Source organism: Danio rerio, chromosome 13 (genome assembly GCF_049306965.1).
Source record: "Danio rerio strain Tuebingen ecotype United States chromosome 13, GRCz12tu, whole genome shotgun sequence".
Lineage (NCBI taxonomy): Eukaryota > Metazoa > Chordata > Actinopteri > Cypriniformes > Danionidae > Danio > Danio rerio.
In genome coordinates, this window is record NC_133188.1 from 46,873,982 (window position 1) to 46,898,058 (window position 24,077).

The window sequence follows — 24,077 nt, forward strand, 5'->3', positions numbered from 1 at the left end:
TTGTAATATTAATAATTTTTTATTTGACAATTACTTATTATATGATTTTCAATCAAAATCACCCTCCCTCTTTAACAACAGCTCTTCTCAGATGAGAAGCCATGAGGGCGGGATCAACTTGTCGATTTCACCAATGACAAATCACAACCATCCAGTCTATTCAATCAATTTTGAAGCTGTTTTATTCTAATATACACTCTCCGGCCACTTTATTAGGTACACCTTACTAGTACCGGGTTGGACCCCGTTTTGCCTTCAGAACTGCCTTAATCCTTAAAATTATGGCATAGATTCAACAAGGTACTGAAAATATTCCTCAGAGATTTTAGTCCATTTGACATGATAGCATGCTGAAGGCTTTAGATTTGTCAGCTGCACATCCATGATGTAAATCTCCCGTTCCACCACATCCCAAAGGTGCTCTATTGGATTGAGAACTGGTGACTGTGGAGGCCATATGAGTACAGTGAACTCATTGTCATGTTCAAGAAACCAGTCTGAGATGATTTATGCTTTATGACATGTGAGTTATGCTGCTGGAAATAGCCATCAGAAGTTGGGTACACTGTAAAGGGTCATAAAGGTATGGACATGGCGAACAACAATACTCACTATTGCCATTCTGTTAGCTGGAACTAGTCTGGCTTTTCTCCTCTGACCTCTGGCATCAACAAGGCATTTACTCCCACAGAACTGCGGCTCACTGGATATTTTCTCTTTTTCCGACCATTCTCTGTAAACCCTAGAGATGGTTGTGCATGACAATCCCAGTAAATCAGCAATTTTTGAGATATGCAGACCAGCTCATCTGACACCAACAACCATGCCATGTTCAAAGTCACTTAAATCAGCTTTCGTCACCATTCTGTTGCTCGATATGAACTGCAGCAGATCGTCTTGAACATGTCTACATGGCTAAATGCATTGAGTTGCTGCCATGTGATTGGCTGATTAGAAATTTATGTTAACGAGCAGTTGGACAGGTGTACCTGCAAATAACAACAGGAATTCCACACTTGTGAATCACAAAATATGGAAACTGTTCATTAACGCGTTTGTTTTTACACTGTATCACTGACTAATAATAATAAAAAGAAAAGTAGTTACAAGTAGTTTGTGTAATTAGTTTAACATCTTTTCAAAAAACTTAACGGGACCCTGTCCATGTAAAAATAAAAATACAGTAGTGCATTGATATGTGAAGAAAGGAGTAAAAAGCCGTCAGTGCTCGTAGAGGTCAAAAGTCAATCGACTCACAAACCCTCTCATTGTACTGCAGGAAGACTCTTGTGCCCTGAACTCTTTCACTCCTTTCTGTTTCTTTCTGTCTGCCGTTCACTCCTTCTTTCTCCAATCAGCACAATGTGTCATTATTACTCTCTTTTTTTTATAAGAAAGCGGTACAAAAAGGATGAATTATGCTAAAAAGAGAGCGAAAGAAACGGAAAGATTTGACTGGAAAGCTGCTTATATCATTGTTGTTAATGACCGGTCTCCCCACAAAGAGGGACAGAATTTATTAAGTGTTAAATAAATAAATAACCAATGTTGCTAAGCAGAAAAAACACAAACTTTTCATCTGCTCTGAACTATTTTTACATTTTTTTTCCACTCTGGAAACACTCAGCGCTCAGCGTCATGCCTTTTATATTTAGAAAACTTTTCCAGCATTTATCCATTATTATAAGTCACGCTGCTGAGAAAATGTGACCATGGTTAGAAGATATTTATTATTTAGTAATAATTCAATTCAATTAATGGGAAACATCCATACGCTGTCATTCACACACATACACTACGGCCAATTTAATTTATTAAAGTATGTCATGCTTTTATAAATGTACCAAAAAGGTAACGCTTTAAAAGCACTGAAATGTATATATTTATTACAAAGCTTTGATTAAGATCTGTATCATATAATGTGGTATACAGATGAAGTCTGAGAAAGATAGGAAAATATTAGCCCCCTTTGAAGTTTTTTTTTCTTTTTTAAATATTTCCCAAATTATGTTATAGAGCAAGGAAATTTTCTCAGTATGTCGGATAATATTTTGTCCTCTGGAGAAAGTCTTATTTGTTTTATTTCCGTTAGAATAAAAGCAGTTTTCAATTTTTTAGGAACCATTTTATGGACAAAATTATTAGCCCTTTTAAGCTATATTTGTTTTCAATGGTCTACAGAGCAAACCATCAATATACAATAACTTGCCTAATTACCCTAACCTGCCTAATTAACCTAATTCACTAGCCTTTAAATGTAACTTTAAGCTGTATACCAGTGTCTTGAAAAATATCTAGTCAAATATTATTTACTGTCATGGCAAAGATAAAATAAATCAGTTTTTAGAGATGAGTTATTGAAACTATTATGTTTAGAAATGTGTTGAAGAATTATTCTCTTTGTTAAACAGAAATTGGGGAAAAAATAAACAGGGGGCTAATAATTCTGACTTCAACTGTACAGTATATGTGAATTAACTTGATCCTTCAATAAGAATAACTAAATAATTCATAAACTAAACTAGACTAAACTTATATTCCAGTGTTTTTTCTCATCATGCATGTTATAGAATTTGCTTATGTTTTTTCGTTCTCTCATGCCATCACACACTGAGCATGTTTTAATGATTTAAGCAGTGGAAAAAGTGAGTTTATGTCTCCACTGAAATGAAATTTCGAGATCAGTAGGATATTTTTTGCTCAGTGCCATCATCCACGCACACACATGATTATAGGCAATTTATTTTATTTTTTTTCAGAATATTGTTTAACACAGTGAGGACATTTCCTATATATATATATATATATATATATATATATATATATATATATATATATATATATATATATATATATATATATGCATATATATATATTTTTTTCTCAGTTTTTGTTTATCGGAGAGCAGATTTTTCTAGTAATGCAATATAAAAATTTCATAATGAACAGAATATTAATTAGATATTTTTCAAGACACTTACATTTACAAGCTTACAAGCTTAACTAGGTTATTTAGGGTAATTAGGCAGGTTAGGGAAATTAGGCAAGGCATTAGATAACAGTGGTTTGTTCTTTGGACTATTGGTATAAAAATAGCTTTAAAAAAATGTAAAACTGTTTTCATTCTAGCCAAAGTGAAAACCAATAAGTAAAAAAATATTATTATTTTTTTCTATCTCCAGTAGAAAAAAATATTATCAGACATACTGTAAAAAATTCCTTGCTCTGTTAAACATCATTTGGGAAACAAAAAATAAAGTAAGGCTAACAATTCTGACTTTAACTGTATATAAATAAATCACTGTTGTTTAATGACTTGCCTAATTAACTTAATTAATCTTTAAGTCTTTAAAATATTGTTCAGACAAAAATGAAAATTCTGTCATCATTTACTCACTCTTGTTTCAGATCTGTATAAGTTAGTTAATATAAATAAATAAACAGAAGAGAATATATTTTGAAGAAAGCTGGAAACCTGTAACCATTGACTTCTTTATTTGTTTTTATTTTATGGAGGTCAATGATTACAGGATTTCAGTATTTTTCAAAATATCTTCGTCTGTGTTCAAGAGAAGAAAGAAACTCATAAAGGTTTGGAACCACTTGAGGGTGTAAATAGTAAGTTAATGTTCACTTCTGGGTGAAATATCCCTTTAAGTTTCACCTGAAGCTGAATACTTAAAAAAAAGCAAGTAACACATTATGTTGTGTCATCAAAGACAAAAGAAATTAGTGATTAGTACACTGAAAATGAAAAATTACATTTGCTGTTTGCTCAAACTTACTTAAAATGAGTCGAATCAACACAATTCTTGAGGTGTTTTGTGACAGCTCCAAATGTCATGATCAATCCATTAAAAAAACTAAGGTCATGCTTTATTTTGATGGTTTATTTGTTGAATTTAAGTTGCATTGCATCTACATACCAACTAATTCTCATTCGATTATAATTAGACCAGGGGTGTCCAAAGTCTGTCCTGGAGGGCCGCTGTCCTGCTGACTTTAGCTCCAACTTGCTTCAACACACCTGCCTGGAGATCTTCTAGTATACCTAGTAAGAGCTTGATTAACTGGTTCAGGTGTGCTTGATTAGGGTTGGAGCTAAGGACACCGGCCCTCCAGGACCGAGTGTGGACACCCCTGAATTAGACTGTTGGTTGGGGTTAGGGTTAGTGTGAGTTGACATACTTGCAAAGTTTCTTATAATCAGTTAAATGTCTGTTTAAGGAGCAAGATCAACAGATATTAAGCAGACCACCTACTAATACTCAAATGGACCAGCAAAATAAAGTGTTACCAAAACTAACAAGTTAACTTAATTCTTTCATGTTCCCCCTCAAAAATCGGTTGCATAGAACCCAGTATTTTTTTTTACAGTGTGTCATGTTTAAAAATGTTACAATTTTTAAAAAGAATTAAAATTTCACAGGAGGGCTACTAATTTTGCCTAAAACTTTACACATTACTAAAAATGTGCACATTACACCCTGTTAGACACCATCGGCTCACACAGACTTGACACGAAACAACATCTGATCTGTAATTGTTTAGTGCTAGTGATGACTCCAATGAGACTGTTGGTCCAGTTCCCAACCACACACAAGTATCCACCACTTCCGAAACATCTTGAATTATTCTGTGTCTAAGAGGTCACATGTCGCTGCAAAAGAAACCAAGTCTTATTTCCTTTCGCCATTACCATTCTTTCCTTTCCCCTGAAAAATAAAAAATGAAAAAACACCAGTGCCACATCAGTCAGAGAGAGAGAGAACGCCAGAGGACTTGCCTGTCGGTTTGAATTTAATGCACTCGCTCCCTGTGGACTTTCTGTTTTCTATATTACACTGACACGATGAGCAGAAATAGTGACTGTGTGTATAAAGTGGAATGATGGGAAATGAAGGTTAGGGTTATATATAGAAAAGAGGAATGGCAGAGTTTGTGAACGAATGAATCATCAAGTTTGTAGTACTTTTCAAGATCTCCAAAAAGCAGAGGCATCGTGTACTTATTTTTAAGGGGTAATCCGGTGGTGCTGATGAATCACTTTGGATGAGGTATAGGATAAAAAGCATAAAGAAGAAGGATATATACAAGGAAGAATAAACTATTAAATGACTGAACATATTCACAGATGTGACAATGCAATCTCACGGCAATTCGTAACTTTTTGATTTAGTGGGTAAGTCGTATGAATTCGTACAATCTAATTCGTACAATTTAGTACTTTTTGCTCATCCTTCAATGACAGTTGGGGTTTGGGGTGGTGTTGGGTGCCATGCCTCTCTTTTAAAATCGTACATTTTCGTACGACTAAACCACTAAACTGACAAAACGTAAAATACTTAAATTTCCTCGTGAGATCAGGCTGTATGTGAACACTCCCAGCAGACACATAAGACGTTAATATTAGGTTAGATTTAGGTCACCAGCATCTAAGGACCAGTGGTGTAAAGTAACAAATTACAAATACTCAAACTACTATAATTGAGTAGTTTTTTCTCAGAAAACGTAATTCGTTAAGTTGTTTTAAAAATGTGTACTTTTACTTTCCCTTGAGTACATTTTAGTGTTGTATCTGTACTTTTACTCAACAACTTTCCTTTAACTTGCAGTCACTATTTGTTCTTGTAAATGAGAAATAAAAAATCAGTCCTTCCTGTTCAATCAAATCACATATAGAAGGTAAATCGCATCATAATGAACTACCTCAAGACATGGGCGAGTTATAATTGCAGCAAACTGTTTTGAAGCATTAAAAGGGTCCAAGAAGATGTCCAACATCTTTACATGCATTGTAAACATGCACAACAGTTAAAACTTGACGTTGTGTCGACAATACTACTATGGCATCTTTCAGATGTTGGTTGCCATACCTGACGAATAAATGTCAGTTTTTGACAGTAATATGGCATTGGTTTAAGATGTTGGCTCGTCGTTGGATTTTGGTCACTTTCTAACACAACTTAAAATCAACCAAATATCAACGTCTAATGATCTTACAGCTTGACGCTGTGTGGATGTTACCACTATGACCACTATGACCACTATCACTATTGGTTGTCATACCTAATGAATAAATGTCAGTATTTGACGTCAATATGACGTTGGTTTAAAATGTTGGCTTGTATTGTCTAAATACAACAAACATCAATATCAACGTCATTTGACATCGTTATTGGTTATCAATATAACAATGTCCTTAGATGCTGGTTAGACCTTGAAATTCGGTCACGTGTCATCACAACCTAAATCTAACCTAATATCAACATCTTAAGACATTGTGTGCCTGCTGGGCAATAACTAAATGCACTACATAATATTACGTTTACACACATCCACATCGACAAATGTAAATGCATCAGCTTTTACATTTCTATTCTTGAGTACTTTTGAAAGGTCTACTTTTTACTCATATTTTTAGTAATATTTACAACAGATACTTTAACTCGCACTACATTTTTAGGCAAGTAATGGTATTTTAACTTTAGTATGAATTTTTCAGTACTCTTTCCACCACTGATAATGACAATGTTATTTTGACGTACCCATTAATGACGTGAAATGACATTGATATATTGTTGATTTTAGGTTGTGTTGGAAAGTGACTCCAAAGTTGAGTCAACATCTTCGTTGGGTTCTGACGTCAACCTGATTTTCAATTCCACCCAAAATGGATTCAAATTTCAAACAGGGAAAATAGATCAACAGTGGATGCCATAGCTAAGGCCCTTCACACTACCCTGACCCATCTGGAACACAAAGACAGCTAAGCCAGGCTTATCTTCCTTAATTTTAGCTCTGCATTTAATACAATAATTCCAAAAACACTGGTTTCTAAACTAAACTATCTTGGCTTCCCTCTCTCCATCCGCCTCTGGATTCAAGATTTCCTCAGTAACTGTTCACAGAGAGTCCTGAGGGTGCTAAAAAACAAGACATGGCCCAAGAACTGCTAGTGTCTCTTTACAGATGCACCATTGAAAATGTGCTGTCGTACTGGTGGTGTGCCAGCTGCACTGCCCAGGAAAAAGCTGCTCTCGAAAGGGTTATTAACACTGCACATAAAATCATCAGCTGCGCTCTTCCCTCCTTAGAGAAGTTGTCCAAAGCCAAGTGCTACAGCAAAGCACGCAGCATCCTGAAGGACTCAACGCATCCAGCACAACATGTATTTCAGTTGTTACCTTCAGGAAGGCGGTACAGGACCATAAAAGTCAAAACAACCAGTCTGAAAAATAGTACATATCCCAGGACCATTGCAATAATGAACAGACACTAAATTATGTGCGTTTCTGGCCAATATTTTACTCACTTTTTAACTTACAAGCTGCTAAAAATTACACTATACGCACTTCTAACATTGAATTAGTATTATTTTTTATTATTTTTGTTGCCTTTCTATCTCTTCTTGTTATTATTGTTGTTGTTTTAGACAATTAGAACAGCACTAAAGGGAAGGGCAAATGTAAATTTTGTTGTATTTGTACAATGACAACAAAGATTCTGATGCTGAAAATTGGGCGAGGCAGTGGGGCAGTAGGTAGTGCTGTCGCCTTACAGCAAAAAGGTCGCTGGGTCGCTGGTTCGAACCTCGGCTCAGTCGGCTTTTCTGTGTGGAGTTTGCATGTTCTCCCTGCGGGTTCTTTCCTCCGAGTGCTCCGGTTTCCCCCACAGTCCAAAGACATGCAGTACAGGTGAATTGGTAGGCTAATTTGTCCGTAGTGTATGAGTGTGTGTGTGAATGTCTGTGTGGATGTTTCCCAGAGATGGGTTGCGGCTGGAAGGGCATCCGCTGTGTAAAAACTTGCTGGATAAGTTGGCGGTTCATTCCGCTGTGGCAACCCCGGAATAATAAAGGGACTAAGCCGACAAGAAAATGAATGAATGAAGGAATGCTGAAAATTGGGGTACAACGTCATGTTGACGTCCTGCGCCTGCTCGGCTGTATGTCAGTTTAGACAAACCCATTTTTTATTACAATAATTTTACAGATACATAATTTTGGTCACACTTTTTAATTTTAAGTTACAATTCTCACTATTAATCATAAGTTTTAGCTCATTAAACTGCTACTTGGTGCTTTTTAATTGTTATTATGGTAGTATAGTATTTGGGTTTGGGTCTAAGGATGTAGAATCAGATTATACTTTAACTCTTGTGTATTACTTTAAGAGTTCACACTTAGATATTGTTTGATAATATTAGCAGGTTTGGCATGCTGTCCTGGTAGAGAACCCTTAGCCCGGAGATAATTGAGCCCAGGGCTCCCACCTGGTCGAAAAGCATGTAAGGGGGTACGAGATCAGGTAGTTCTCGGGAGCTCCCCCTGGTAAAGGAGGAAAAATAGGGTGGATGTGAGATGCAGAAAACAAAGATAATGGAGTAATTCTAGACGGGCTATTCATAGTGAGTTTGGAATAATCCGATTAGCTTACTAATAATTACAAAAACTAGACCAGCCATAATCAATCATATTACGAGCTCCTCTCGAAATTGGTTTGTGAAACTTCACTTACCCTTACACTTACCCTTGACTACCCTTTTGTTATGTTAGTGGCTGTTTTTGCCCCATTGACTTTCATTATAACAACATTTTATTTTTTGACGACACCAAACGATACCAAATATTCATGAATTCTTGATTGTTGAGTTGTTTTCCCTGTTAGCAGGGAAAACAAACTTACTGCTTTTTTATATATTTATTATCTTTTTTTGTCCTGTCTCTGTAATTCTGTTGCACTGTAGAAGCTCTGTCACAAAAACAAATTCCTCAGATGTGCGAACATACCTGGCAATAAAGCTATTTCTGATTCTGATTCTGATTATGAAGAGGTAATATTGCAACTGATAGACAGCAACAATTAAAAATTGTATCTTTCTGTTTTTTATATTACACTAACACAATGAGCAGAATGGTGACTGTGTGTTTAAAGTGGAATGATGGGAAATGAAGGTTAGGGTTATATATAGAAAGAAGGAATGGCAGAGTTTGTGAACGAATGTATCATCAAGTTTGTAGTACTTTTCAAGATCTCCATTAGCAGAGGCATCGTGTATTTATTTCTATCGGGGAATCCGGTGGCACTGATGAATAACTTTGGATGAGGTATAGGATAAACAGTATAAAGAAGATGAATATATAAATAGAAGAATTAGCTATTAAATATACTGAACATATTCACAGATAAGAACACTAGGTAATTTTTTTGTCACAGTTTACAAACCTATTTGATTTCTATTAAATAATAATTTTCAGATAAATAATCTGGTCACACTTTATTTTAAGTTACAATTCTCACAATTAATATACTATTAAGTATTATTTTAGCTCAACCATCCACTTATTTGCTGTCTGTTAATAGTTATTAAGGTAGTATAGTAGTTGGGTTTGGGTATAGGAATGTAGAATAAGATCATACTTTAACTCTTGTGTATTGCTTAAATTGACTACCTTTTCATTAGTAAGTGACTGTTTTTGCCCTATTGACTTCCATTATAACCCCATTTTCTGATAGCACAGCCATGACACTAAATAATAATGAATTCTTGATTGTTGGCAGTTTTCCCTGTTGGGAAGAGGTAAAACTTGTCATTTATACTGTTAATCATCAGTTGGCACGATTAACCCTTTAGAAAGACCTGTGCAAAAAAGTTTCTGACATCTATATGGAGTTCTATGGAGTAAAACAGCAAATTAAAGTGTGTGTGCAGGTTTCTTTTGCACTCCAACTAACAGCAAAAATTACAAATTGTAAATCTTCCCAATAGGTAAAACCACCAACAATAAAGAATGCATAATAATATGTTGTCATGGCTTTGCAATCAAAAAATGTCATTATAATGGAAGTCAATGGGGCAAAAACAGCTACTAACATAACAAAAGAGTAATATACATTTTCATTTGAGTGTTTTAAGTTTTTCAAAAATTGTCAAGCATTTTATCAAAATATGTGTCAAAATAAGATTTGTCACCAAAAATCAATCCATTTGCTGAAATATTTAGGTCTCAAAATCACCACAGAGTGCATGAAAACACCGCCAATGCCACACAAGTGTTAAGTACTAACAAGCAGCCAATATCTTAATAGTAATAGCCACTATTTAATAGTAGGAATTGGTAATTAATCAACAGTGTTATCATGATTTATTATATGCAAATGTTACACTGGACATGCTGTGTTTCTCTAATCACCACATTCTGTGTCTACACAACAGTATGACGGACGGTAGCTGTTTAGTAGTTTATCTAACTTGCTGGATTTTCCCGTGTTGTGTCTCTAGATACGCCCAAGTGTGTTGCAGAGAAGAAATACACAGAGCAGCAAGCCAAGAAACTCTTCCCACAGGTTTTTGTGCCTGTCTGCAATCCTGATGGAACCTACAGTGAGGTAAGAGGATGGCTGGAATGGCAGAATGATGGCTGGATGGGTAGAACTGATGAAAGGATGGATGAATAGATATAACTATAGAACTCTGGATGGATGGATTAATTATTGGATATAATATAGAACTATGGATGGATAGAATGTGATGATGATGATGGATGGATGGATGGATGGATGGATGGACAAACTGTATGTCAGTTTAAATGTCAGTTTAAATCAGTTAAAAAAAAGTTTTCGCTTTGGATAAAAGCGTCTGCTAAATGACTAAATGTAATGTAAATGTAATGGATGGATGGATGGATGGATGGATGGATGGATAGATAAATTAATTATTGGATATAATTTCAAATTATGGATGAATAGAACATGATGATGATGGATAGGAAGATGGACAGAGCAATGGATGAATGGATAAAATTATGACAGAGAAAGGAAGGAAGGATGGATTGATGGATGGATTAATTATTGGATATAATATAGATCTATGGATGGATAGAACATGATGATGATGGATGGATGGATAGATGGATGAATGGATAAATGGACAGAGCAATGGATGAATGGACAGAATTATGACAGGAAGGAAGGAAGGCTGGATGGATGAATGGATTAATTATTGGATATAATATAGATCTATGGACGGATAGAACATGATGATGGATGGATGGATGGATGGATGGACAGAGCAATGGATAAATAGATAAAATTATGACAGAGGAAGGAAGGAAGTATGGATGGATGGATGGATGGAGAAAATAATGACTAAATGGATAGAACTATGTCAGATGGATGAAAAAAAATAAATGGTTACGGATACAGGAAGGAAGGAAGGAAGGAAGAATAGAATAAAGATCGATGGGGAAGGATGGATAGAATGATTTATGGTTGTATAGAATGATGCCTTGATGTATACAAAAATACAATAATGATGGATGGGGACAGATGGTAATGATGGATGAAGGGATGACTAGATAGAACTACAGACTAATGGGTGGATGGATGGATGGATGAATGAATGGACGGATGAATAGATGATGTGATATGGGTGGAATGAGGGACTGAATGATGACTGGATAAAACTATATAGCTATGGATGGATGAAATGTGTATCAGCAGAACTATAGAACTATGGATGTATGGATGTATGGATGGATGGTAATATGGATGATGCATGGGTGGACAGAAAAATGGATGGATGGAATAAAGACTAGATAAAAATATAGAACCATGGATGAATGGATGGAATAATGGATGGATGGATGGATGGATGGACAAACACAACAATTGATGGATAAAACGTTGGATGGATGGATGGATAGATAGATAGATGGATGGATGGAAAGTGATGGATAAATGATGGAATGATGAATAGAAGAACAGAACTAAAAATGGATAGCATGATGGATGGATGGATGGATGGGTGAACAGCATGATGCTAGATGGATAAAACACTAAGACAATAGAATGATGGATAGATGTATACAACAACTGATGCTAGATTTATTAACTACTGAAGCAACATGGATGGATAGACGGAATAATAGACCAGTGCATGGAACAATAGATGAATGGATATATTTGAAGAGCTATTAAATTAAGAGCTCTTGAAAGCATTTAAAGGATTTAACTGACAAGTTTCATTTTTTGTCCATATTTTTGCTGAATGTGTATAACAGGTTCAGTGCCACAGCTACACTGGTTACTGCTGGTGTGTGATGCCCAATGGCAGACCAATCAGCGGCTCTGCAGTAGCCAATAAGAAACCCCAGTGCCAAGGTACCACTTTATCTGCCACTGCTGTGTGTTAATGCATTTATTCCACTGTGCTTCAATCACATCTTCTGTCTTTGTTTGCAAAATAATTTTTTGAACTCATAAATAATATTCTGAAGCGTTTCCAGACTGTAATCTCATTACTGATGACATAGGGCTCTATTTTAACCTTCTGAGCACAAAGTATTCTAATGCGCATGGTGCAAAAAACATTAATGGCGTGTCTGAATTCACTATATTAAGGATGGAAAAATACGGTTTTGCTTATTCTCTTAATAAGTTATATGTGTGTTTTTAGCATAACCTGCATTAAACCAATCAGGGTCTCATCTCCCGTTCCCTTTAAGAGTCAGTTGCGTTGCACCATGGTGCATTTGCTGTTCACATGGTGGACTTTGTATCTTGAAAAACTTGAATGCTTACTAGCAAGAAAACAGTTAAACAGACCATCTGCAGCACAAGGATGAAGAACGAACCTCCTCCATTCGGCCTCTTTACTTTATTTTCACTCTTTACTCCTTCACTGTGGTTGAGTAAGGAAACTGTGCTGTACGCACTCCACTGAAGACACTCATTAGCCTACATATTTAATTTTGTTTGTTAAGAGCAAAGATTTGTTTCTAAACTATTTCTAAATTCATTTCTAATTTCTAGCAAACCAATCAATGAACAATAATTTGAGTTACGTCCTATTCTTCTGCCCTATATGGTGATGCATGCCTCTCAAAAACCCGACAGGTGGACAAATCTAAACTTGTTTTTAATAAAACAAATACAAAAATGCAGATACTAAATAATACTGCTATTAATAATAACATACAGATGCAAACTGTCATGAATGAACTGAAAAAAGCAGTGCATTTGCTTTTTAAACAACGTGGTGCAAAACATGAAAATTACAGTTGCGCTCGTCGGAAAACAACAACAAATCACACCATACACGTCTTGCGCCTTATTGCGCTGAGTGTATGATAGGGCCCAGAGTCTCAATCGTCTGGCATAAGATAGAGTTCAGGAATACAAATCATTTGAAAAACTTAGAAATGCAGCACCTAAGCCAGCAATAGAACAGAACAAAGCTAATCCTAATCTACAGAAACATTCCAGCATAACAATACCACATAACTGAAGCCACATGCAGTAAACCAACACACATACACACAAAAGCGAAACTCTATCACTGCAGGCCATGGGTTCCTGGATCATAACATTGTTGGCTTGGCTTTGTACAACAACCACAACTTCACTCGAAAAGGACCAATTAGATTTAATTGCACATGCAACAGCTTAATCAGTTAGGTCTGGGGGAGCATCACAACACAAATGTGCGTTTGGCAGGCGAAGCGGTACAGCTCAAACATTCTTACTCTTTTACTCCAAGATAGTGTCATATGGCTTTTACCCCCTGCAGCCTCCATAACATTACCATGTTCCCCCGTAGAGGCTTAAAACATAATTAAAAGCGTAAGTTACTTTTCAAAAATAAAATCAACCACTGCTGGAAAAGAAGACTCGGATTCTTGAGATATAGTTGCCATTTCGGTCACACTTTACGATAAGATTTCATTAGTTAATGTATTTATTTGTACAGCATTTATTTACCATTTACTAATGCTTTATTAAAATCCAAATTCATTTTTTTTAACATTAGCCAATTGAAATCAGAATTATTCGCCCCCTGTTTATTTTTTCCTCCAATTTCTGTTTAACGGAGAGAAGATTGTTTCAACACATTTCTAAACATAATAGTTTTAGTAACTCATTTCTAATAACTGATTTATTTTATCTTTGCCATGATGACAGTACATAATATTTGACTAGATATTTTTCAAGATACTTCTATACAGCTTAAAGTGACATTTAAAGGCTTAACTAGGTTAATTAGGTTAACTAGGCAAGTTAGCATAATTAGGCAAGTTATTGTATAAAGATAATTTGTTCTGTAGACTATCAGAAAAATAAATAATAATTTACCTTAAAATGGTTGTTAAAAAATTAAAAACCTCTTTTATTCTAGCCAAATTAAAACCAATAAGAAAAAATTCCAGAAGTAAAAATATTATCAGACATACTGTGAAAAATTTCTTGCTCCGTTAAACATAATTTGGGAAATATTTAAAAAAGAAAAAAAAAAAATCAAAGGGGGGCTAATAATTTTGACTTCAACTGTATGTTAATGTGTCTTGTTAACATATGTGGGTCAACATGAACAACAAACAACTTTATTTTCATTAAGTAACTTTATATAAGATTAATAGATACTGTAATTAATTTACTGTTCATTGTTTGTTCATGTTAGTATATTCATTATCTAATAGTTACAAATACAGCCTTATTGTGTCACCGAATTTTCAAATTCACTGTTAACATTCAAAAAAAAAAAAAAATGAAATTACTTTTTTTTTTGTCAAAAATCAGTAAGAATGTCTGTACAGCTACATTTAACACGTTTACTTAACCTAAATCAAAATTTTCCTTATTAAGTTAAAAAGATTAGTTTTGTGAGCAAAACCTTGCAAATTCACCTAAAAGCTTCTACCATCATGTTACTTTGAGTTAATCTCAGACCTACTCTCTTGAAAAAATAAAGGTTGCAGTATTTCTAATGCTAACACTGACAATATAATAGGAACACCAATAATAACATTAATGTCATTATTGTTATTATTAACAACAACAACAAACATCTTTTGATGTATCCTAAAACAACAGCTAACATCATTTGAAATGATTATTCAAATGGGGTGAGGGGGTGGGGCGTCAGCTGCAGCAAGACTTTTAATGTGAATTTTCCAACACAATCTCATGGCAATTCGTAACTTTTTGATTTAGTGGCTAATTCGTATGAATTTGTACGATTTAATTCGTACAATTTAGTACGATTTGCTCATCACTCAATGACGGTTGGGGTTAAGGGTGGGGTTGGGTGGCACGCCTCCTTTTAAAATCTTACATTTTCGTACAACTAAACTCGTATGAATTCGTCTGAATTAGCTACTAAACCTTCCAAACGTAAAATACTTATGTTTCCTCGTGAAATCAGGCTGGAATTTTCACCTCAAATTTACCTAGTTCGCTCTATAAAAGAAACACTTAAAGCATGTGGGCTGTTAATTTGTATTTAACTGTTTAAGTTTTTTCCGAACAAAATGAAAATGAAAATTCAAATGCCTAAAAGATCCAAAAAAAAAAAAATCGAACTTTCAAAACAACTGCCCAAATGATAAATCAAATGCTCAAACGATCAAATAATAAATCAAAATGCTTTCAAATGAGAAATCTAATGTATTTTATATTTAATTTTCATGAACAACTCAGTAAAATCCTGTAATAATTAAAACCAGTTTCTGGTTGCTCCTGATTACACACACTCAGCTGGAAGCTCACGATGGACTGATTACTAGGACTTTAAAGACACCTCATTCACACAGACTCTTTGCTGAGTCCTGTTTTTCCCTGTGAAGCATTACAAAGCATTTTCCCTGTTTTGATCCTTGTCTTGTTTTACCTCCTGTCCTGTTTCTAATTCTGAGTCTAATAAATGTTTTGTTAACATTTGTCTATGTTTTATTTATTTTTAAATATTTTTATTGAACTGCTTGTTTGTTTTGATAATGTATTATTTCTTAGTACCAATTTCCAAGAGTTTTTTGTTCACTCAACTTCAGACATTTTAGGTCAGTGCAACTGATATTCTCAAAAGTTGAGTACGGATTATGTTTGTTTGTTTGTTTGTTTGTTTGTTTGTTTGTTTTTTCACCCAACTTCAGGCATTTCAGTTTTGCAGACAAAAAATATTCAGTCGGCACAACTTCAAAAATTTTGTTACAAAGTAGTTCACCTCTCCAGAAAACTAATTATCTTATGTTATTTTATATTACTTATGTAACAAATTTTCTCAGAGATGGGTTGCAGCTGGAAGGGCATCCGCTGCATAAAACATATGCTGGATAAGTTGGCGGTTCATTCCGCTGTGGCGACCCCAGATTATTAAAGGGACTAAGCCAAAAAGAAAATGAATGAATGAATAACCCAACTAAATGTTTTTTGTATTAATGACAGATAATTTTAGGTCAGTGCAACTGATGTTTGAAAAGTTGAGTGAACAAGAAAATGCAAAAGGAAATATGGGTTGTGTTTTTCTTATGTACTGGCTTGCATTTTTTTTACAGTGTGCAAAGTCCTTTTAGAATGTGTATAATTTTAATTATCAGTTTGTTTAGATTCAATATACAAACTTTTAGTAATCTGTGATTGTTTTGTTCAATTTCAGGGTCTAAGAACAGTAAAGTAAATCCGAAGGAACCAGGAAAATCAGGTAAATGCACTAAATGATTAATTTTTCATTTGTTTTTTTGATATGGTTAAAGGCTTTCATGAGGGACAGTCTGTACTGACAGCTTCGTTTAATGTTTGTGTGTGTGCGTGTGTGTGTGTACAGCAAGTTATGGCTTGCCTGTCTAATATTTTGTGAAGTGCGAGTGCTGAAGTTGCTTCAGGGCTGAAAGTAAATGGTCGTATGCTGGAGTCGTTAAACAGAGAGACGCCATAATAACAGCCTTTGCCTTTCACAGTCGTTAAAACCAAATCGAAGGGCTCACGGTTTTGTCACAGAAGCGCAGTGAACATTAAACACTTCACCTGGACATCATTCTCTTCTTTCCAGATGAAGACTCTGCTCATGCACTGCTAATGACTCTGATTTCCTTCTTTTCTCTAGATCATCTCTTGACTTTTTGGACTTTTCTATCTGTTTCAAGGGGAATGTCTTTTTTTTTTCAGAGTAAATTTGTCTAGAGAAGTTTCTTCCTTACATGTCTTACCTATTCTGAAGAGGTTTTTGATTAAAAAAAAAATAAAGTAAATGAATATACAAATAAATAATAATAATACCGCACAAGCGGTAATTTGCTCTTTGTAATTTGAAATAAAGATGATATAATACATACATAAATACATAAAAATGTTCATACATTAAAAAAAATCTAAATATTAAAAACTTTTAAGAATTTAAGATACTGATGACCATTAATTGTTTCACAATAGGCTTATGAAAAGGGTCCATTACTTGAGATCAAAATGATGTCAAGTAACAAGTGGGAAAATGATTAAAGCAGAATATGTACTTTATAATACTAATAAACAGGCAATATTTTCATAATTGGCAGGTATAAAAAATTAATAGTAATATTTGGTATTTAAACTAATGTTTGTACAAAGAAAAAATATGTAATTTAAAGTATCAGCACCAGTAGATTACATACAATTCAATGCAAACTTTGAAATAAAGCAGATTTCCCAGCAATGCCACTAAATAAATGAATGTGCTTGCCACAAACACGCAGAATTTGCCTTAATCACATATTACACGCAAGTTCAAAAGAAGGAAATTTGATTCCACATAACTTATTTGTGTTGGGCCAACATGAAGGAATTAATTAAACTTATTAGTTTTTACAAATTTAAGTGGAATGAATTTAAAACAATTAAGTTGTCCTCCTAAAAACTAAAGAATTGTGCTGTATCAGCTCATTTTAAATAAGGAGTTCGAGCAAACATAATTTTTGAGAGCTGTTTACATTTATTTCATTCATTTTTTTTATTTTCCTTTCGTTTAGTCCCTTATTTATCAGGGACCGCCACAGCAGAATGAACCGCCAACTATTTCAGTATATGTTTTACGCAGCGGATGCCCTTCCAGCCACAACTTAGTATTGGGAAACAACCATACACTCCAACATTAACACACACTCTCATACACTACAGCCAATTTTAGTTTATTCAATTCACCTATAGTGCATGTCTTTGGACATGGAGGAAATCCACGCGAACATGGGGAGAACATGCAAACTCCACACAGAAACGCCAACTAGTCCAGTCGGGACTCGAACCAGCAAGCTTCTTACTTTGAGGCCACAGTGCCAAGCACTGAGCCACCATGTCATCCTGTTATTTCTCAATCCTACGTCTTCTCCATCTCATTTATGTTCAATCCACTTAAATTACTAAAATCTTAACTAGTTAACTTAATTAATTGTATTGGGAAAACATGAAGGAATTGAGTGGAACCCAGCCTTTTAACTGTGTACTTTTTTCTGTCGGTGCTATCAAATAAAAAGCAAAAGCATAGATGTGTTAAGCTTGACTGAAACTGTAGAGTCATATAAATAACATGGTGTGATCCCGCAATGCTTTATCACTTCATCAGAGTGCTGACAGTGGTTTTCCCCAATCGTTTCCCAAAGATGCTGGTAGAAAAACACATACCGAAAAAAAAAAAGAGAGAGAAGGGGCAGTTTGTCTCCTGCCCTCTAATGAGTTAACCCTGCTGAGGTTAACCACACCTCTCAGCATTTCAGATTCCTGTGGCCAAAGCATCTACAGGGTAAAGTCTAGAGGGGATACAGCTGTGGATAAAGTAAGAAAAATCGGCACACTGCCATTTTAGCTCTCAAAAGGCCTCGTAGGTCCAAACGTTGTCCAATTTAATTGCCTTTCAAGAGCTAAAGTGGCAGTGTGCTGATTATTTTTATTTTTTTTTCATTGCATTTGACTTGATCGAGCACCTGCCTTTAAGATTTTCTTAGATGCACACTGTTTTCCTTGTAGCTGTGGATACTCACATCAGTATAGAAAACTTTTATTGTGATAGTGTACAACAACGATTAATATTTTTAAATTACAGTGATGGTTGGGTTTAGAACTGGGGTAGGGGTGGATGATAATAAAATACAATTTATTTGGTAATTTAATTATTAATATGAATAATACTTTGATTATTGACTGTTTTTACATTAGTCTGATAGTTGGGTTTAGGTTTGGGGTAGGGCTAGACGTTAATAAAGTACAATTTAATGGATAATTTGATAACTAGTATGAATAATACTCTGTATACTGCTTTTACTTTTACATTAGTGTGATGGTGGGGTTTAGGGTTGTGGAAGGGGTAGATGTTAATAAAATACAATTGAATGGGTAATTTAATGAATAATATTAGTTTTACACAGTATAATTACTGCTTCTACATTAGTCTGATGGTTTGGTGTAGGGTTGGTGTAGGGGTAGATGTTAATAAAACAAAATTTAATGGGTAATTTAATAAATAATATAAATAAAAACAGTAAATTTACTGTTTTTACATTACAGTGATGTTTGGGTTTAGCGTTGGGGCAGGGGTAGTGGTTACTAAAATACAATTTAATGGGTAATTTAATAAATAATATAAATAATTCTCATTAACTTCAAGACGCAGAAGTATCCCTTCTAGCAACAACCCATCTAGAGATCTTCCTTTATCCCCATCTGCACACATAAACATCATACAAACACTCTGTTTGTGTGTGTGTGTTTGCATGTATTCTATTACGAATATTACAATTAAATATTACAATTAAATTAAATTAAATATTACAATTAAATTAAATTAAATTAAATTAAATTAAATTAAATTAAATTAAATTAAATTTAATTTAATTTATTAGGGCTTAAATTTAAGAATATATTTTTGTTAAACATTACAATTTGATTTATTTAAGTTAAATTTAATTATTAAATTTAATTAATTAGGGCTTAAATTTAAGAATGCATTGCCATTAAAAATTTTGATTTAATTTAATTATTGAAGGCTGAATATATTGCCATAAATATTATAACTGAATTGAATTGAATTAATATAATTTATTTTAATTTAATTTAATTTAATTTAATTTAATTTAATTTAATTTAATTTAATTTAATTTATTATTGAATTTAATTATTAAAGGCCTAAATTTACGAATAAATTTCAATCAAATAATTAACTTAATTTAATTTAATTTAATGTATGTTTAATTTAATTTAATGCATTGTCACAGAAAAGGGAAAATAAAATCTGTAAGTTTGATATTTATATTTCTGTTTTAAAGCTAATATTTTTATAAAAGGAGAAACATCTAACTATAAGCATAATTCTGTAATAAATAAATAATTTGTAAATAAAACAAACATTAGTGTGTTGTCTAAGTTTCTGCTTTTTTGCTTCAAATTTTATTTCAGCACACATTTGCCATTTATTTGCAAACTCAAAACAATCTTTACTTTACCTCTGCATTATGTTGCTGATTTATTTAATTTTTACTTACTCAATCTTAACTTTTTACAGCCATTTTTACTCCATCCATTTGCAGAAATCAATATTTGACCACACTCTGTATAACGACAAAGATATTGACTGTTTAAACTGTATTTTTCTTTCAGCGAGTCGATTATAACCACTTAACCTCCTTTCCCATCTTCTCTGCCTGATTGTGTTCTTGAGTTTATCCTCTTTCTTCTCTGTTTTGTCTGTCTGTTTGTCTACACCTTTAACCTGTCCTGGCCGGGCAATGTGCAAACGCGTCAAGGCTCATGAGATGTGACTGTTTAGCTGACACTTGTAATTGTAGTTTCCTTGCAAATCTTCTCCATTCTAAACGCAGATCCGTCGACGGTTTTAGTAGTGGAGTCGCAGCCGTCGGTTGACGAGGAAGGTGAGTGTTTTCTCACATTAAAAAACATACCATGGTAATTGATAGTAAATAGTGTTTTTGAACAATACTATAGTAAAATACTTGAATTTATCAGTTGCAGTAATTTGATTGATTCCATTACAGAAGTGTGCTTGTATTTTTCAATTGTCTCAGAGCTTTTGATTCAGTTGCCTATGAGAGAAATGTACAGTGGCCGAGCGAGCAATTTAAGAAAACACATGCTACAAAAAAAAAATAATAATAATAATAAAAAAATGCCAGCAAATTAAGATCCTCATTAATTATAATAATAATAATATAACTAATAATAATATACAGTACAATACACTTTACTATAGTATGGTTCAAAAGCTACAGTTCAAGAATTATTAGACCCCCTGAATTATTCGCCCCATTTTTTCCCCCAATTTCTGTTTAACAGAGAAGATTTTTTTCAACACATTTCTAAACATGATAGTTTTAATAACTCATTTCTAATAACTGATTTCTTTTATCTTTGCCATGATAACAGTGAATAACATTTGACTAGATATTTTTCAAGACACTTCTATACAGATTAAAGTAACATTTAAAGGCTTAACTAGGTTAATTAAGGTTAACTAGGCAGGTTAGGGTAATTAGACAAGTTATTTTATAACGACGGTTTGTTTTGTACACTTTCGAGAAAAAAAAAATTGCTGAAAGTGACCTTAAAATGAGTTTTTAATAAATTAAAAACTGCTTTTATTCTAGCCAAAATAAAACAAATCAGACTTTTCTCAGAAATAAAACTATTATCAGACATACTGTGAAAATTTCCTTGCTCTGTTAAAGATCATTTGGGCAATACTTAAAAAAGAAAAAAAATCATAGGGGGGCTAATAATTCTGACTTCAACTGTATATAATTTGCAATAAACTACTATAGTATTTTTTATAAGGGTTTAAATGCATTTCTCAGTAGGGTTTGGAGCAGAACTAATGTTTTGTACATTTGTGTGTGTGTTTTAGACATCATCTCTCAGTATCCTACACTCTGGTCAGAGCAGGTCCGCAGTCGACAAAACAGGACCAGAACACAATGTGAGTTACCAACAAACATCTGTTAATGCCTTTTAAATGCTAACCCAGCTGCACTGGATTTGGTACAGAAAAACATAATGTGTGAAACATTCTCAGTTTTGGTATTAAAGCAACACATACTGAGATTAGTAGAGCTTACTTCTAGCTAAATACTAAGCGCTAAGCTAAATTCACACCAGAAAATGGCATACCAGTAAACCTTGCGATGTGAAAATAAGGGATATGCCCACTATAATAAGGGATATCCCCTCCTTAAAAAAATTTCTAAATTACTAATTATGTTCTTCTGGAGCTGTTTCATTGTTAATAACATTCAGTAATATGTTTTATTATTATTCACAAACGAAAAAAAATAAATAGTATACATTAGCAGCAATTAAATTAGCAAACAGTTTAGCTTATAAAAATGAATAGCTATTATAAAGAAATAGAATCAAGTTATCAAATCTCATGGATCTTTTCTTCACTGTATAACGTACATATTCTGCTTAAAGAGCAATGAATGAATCTCATTTGGGTTTTCCGTTTGATTACATTAAATATTAGGTGTCACTTTAATAATGCACATATCTGAAGTTATAATGAAAGCATTCGATTGCTTGTCTAACTTTTTATGCTCATTCAGGACAAAATTAGTTGTGTTTAAAAAAACAAAAACAAAACAAGATCGACATTTTTAGATCAGGGCTTAATTTGTGCTGTAACACGCCAGATCTGGCACCTCTGAAATCTTTTCCGGCACCTTATTTTACCGATCCCCATCCTCAACCGCCCTCTCCTCCCCCATCCGATGTTCACTTTCACTTTCTTTTTTGCGACTCCCCAACCCTCTTCACTTTTGTCTGCAACAACCCTCCACTCTTCACTTTCGTCTTTCTCCACGACAACCCTCCGCCATCCAACAACCCCTCTCCATTTTCAGGTAACATGCCGGATCCGTTACCCCGATCTGTTCCAGGACTTTGCAATTCACAAAATTAAGCACTGCTTTAGATGTTATTATCATTAATTATGTGTATTCGACTGTTCAACCATGCACCCAAAACCCAGACTTTTGCTCTGCTTCAAATCCCATGTACAGAATCCATTTGAAAAACAGTGTCGATTTATCACTATGGAGCTTGTCAGCTGACAGTCACGCACTGCTATATGAGTGTTTTGAAGATTGCATAGGAGGGGTGATGGCTGCTGTCATAAAAAGGAAAGGGCCGTTTTTATATTTATTTTAAAGGCTGCGTCCGAAACCGCCTACTACTCAGTAGGTACTGCATTTGAATTTTAAAGTACTAATTTTTCGTTAGAAAAGTATGTTCTATACAGTATGAATGTAAGAAGCATGAATGGAATTCAGACGTACTACATCCGCCATTTTGTCATGGTCACGTGACCTACCTGCGTTAGTTGCGTCACTTCACTCCCATTCATGAATTCTCTCACAGGGCATGGGATGCGCACTTCCTCTGCTTGCATACTGGATTTAGCGTACTGTATAGTATGGAAGAATACGGCTTCAGACGCAAAGTGTTTTTAGGCCTAAATAAAATTAAAGCACAGAACAGACTCACATTTAAGAGCAAGGGTTTCCTCTGGTGGTTCGGCGGTATGGGTATAGGGAGGATCGGCTCTTTAATGTTAATGTGTATTCCCACAGAGAAAGATAAATACAGAAAAATACCTTTACGGGATGATAGCGGGAAAAAACTAAAATAGTGGAGAATCCAGGGAAAAACGGGAGGGTTGACAGGTTTGGTTATTGGTACTATGTACGGCACTATTACTTGTTAGTATTAAAGTCGGTGTGTACTGGAAATTTATTGGACTATTGAGTAAGAGGCAGGGTTTTATGTGTGTGCTCCTCCTCTCATATTTAACTCGCAGCAAACGGTTGGAGAGGCGTGGCTATTTAAATTACCAAAACAAACTGTTTTTTTTCAGTGGAGTAACTTGCACTGATTAATTGCTAGCAAAATCGGCATTATTAATTTTGATTTCATGTGGATTTTAACTGTTTTTTGGATGTTTCTGCTAAGAAAACAAAGATAGATGAATAAAAATTCTGTTGGGAACAGAAACTAGCATAGATCAGATTAAGCTGAGTTCATATTGAGATCTATAACCTGAGCCGAGTCCATTTTGATAAGCTGTTGTTCGGTGTCAGCAAAAGGATTTCCCTTCGAGACACCAACTACAGGCGCTACTTCATAATCACGCCCTTACAAGAGCAAGCTCCTGATTGGTTAATGTGCTAAAGTTCAGATTTTACAACTCAATCGGTTTGCGTTTCGCAAGTCAAATGCACAAAATGCTCAACTCGTGCCACTTCATTCGCGCATATCACATGACTTGCA

At 34.3% G+C, this 24,077-nt stretch overlaps 1 protein-coding gene and 1 long non-coding RNA gene across 6 annotated transcripts in view; one reads left to right on the forward strand and one right to left on the reverse strand.

The window, feature by feature from the left end:
• The window catches only part of smoc2 (SPARC related modular calcium binding 2), an 89,722-nt gene that overhangs the window by 31,656 nt on the left and 33,989 nt on the right, over positions 1 to 24,077 (forward strand). The window contains exons 1-6 of one of the 3 annotated variants that reach the window (XM_073920288.1): positions 8,607 to 9,464; positions 9,564 to 10,391; positions 12,065 to 12,164; positions 16,435 to 16,479; positions 20,618 to 20,668; positions 21,658 to 21,729. In XM_073920288.1, the coding sequence (XP_073776389.1) occupies positions 12,104 to 12,164; positions 16,435 to 16,479; positions 20,618 to 20,668; positions 21,658 to 21,729 (229 nt within the window). In that variant the 5' untranslated portion in view covers positions 8,607 to 9,464; positions 9,564 to 10,391; positions 12,065 to 12,103. Of the gene's footprint in view, positions 1 to 8,606; positions 9,465 to 9,563; positions 10,392 to 12,064; positions 12,165 to 16,434; positions 16,480 to 20,584; positions 20,669 to 21,657; positions 21,730 to 24,077 lie in introns of those variants that run through there. The other 2 variants (XM_073920286.1, XM_073920287.1) reach the window with 2 other exon arrangements.
• Positions 1 to 24,077, reverse strand: part of LOC141377058 (uncharacterized) — a 45,046-nt gene that overhangs the window by 11,972 nt on the left and 8,997 nt on the right. For 2 of the 3 annotated variants that reach the window (XR_012388915.1, XR_012388914.1), the window contains exon 3: positions 23,122 to 23,262. The exons of the other annotated variant lie outside the window; for it this stretch is intronic. This is a non-coding gene — a long non-coding RNA (uncharacterized lncRNA). The remainder of the gene's footprint in view (positions 1 to 23,121; positions 23,263 to 24,077) is intronic. 3 annotated transcript variants of the gene reach the window in all.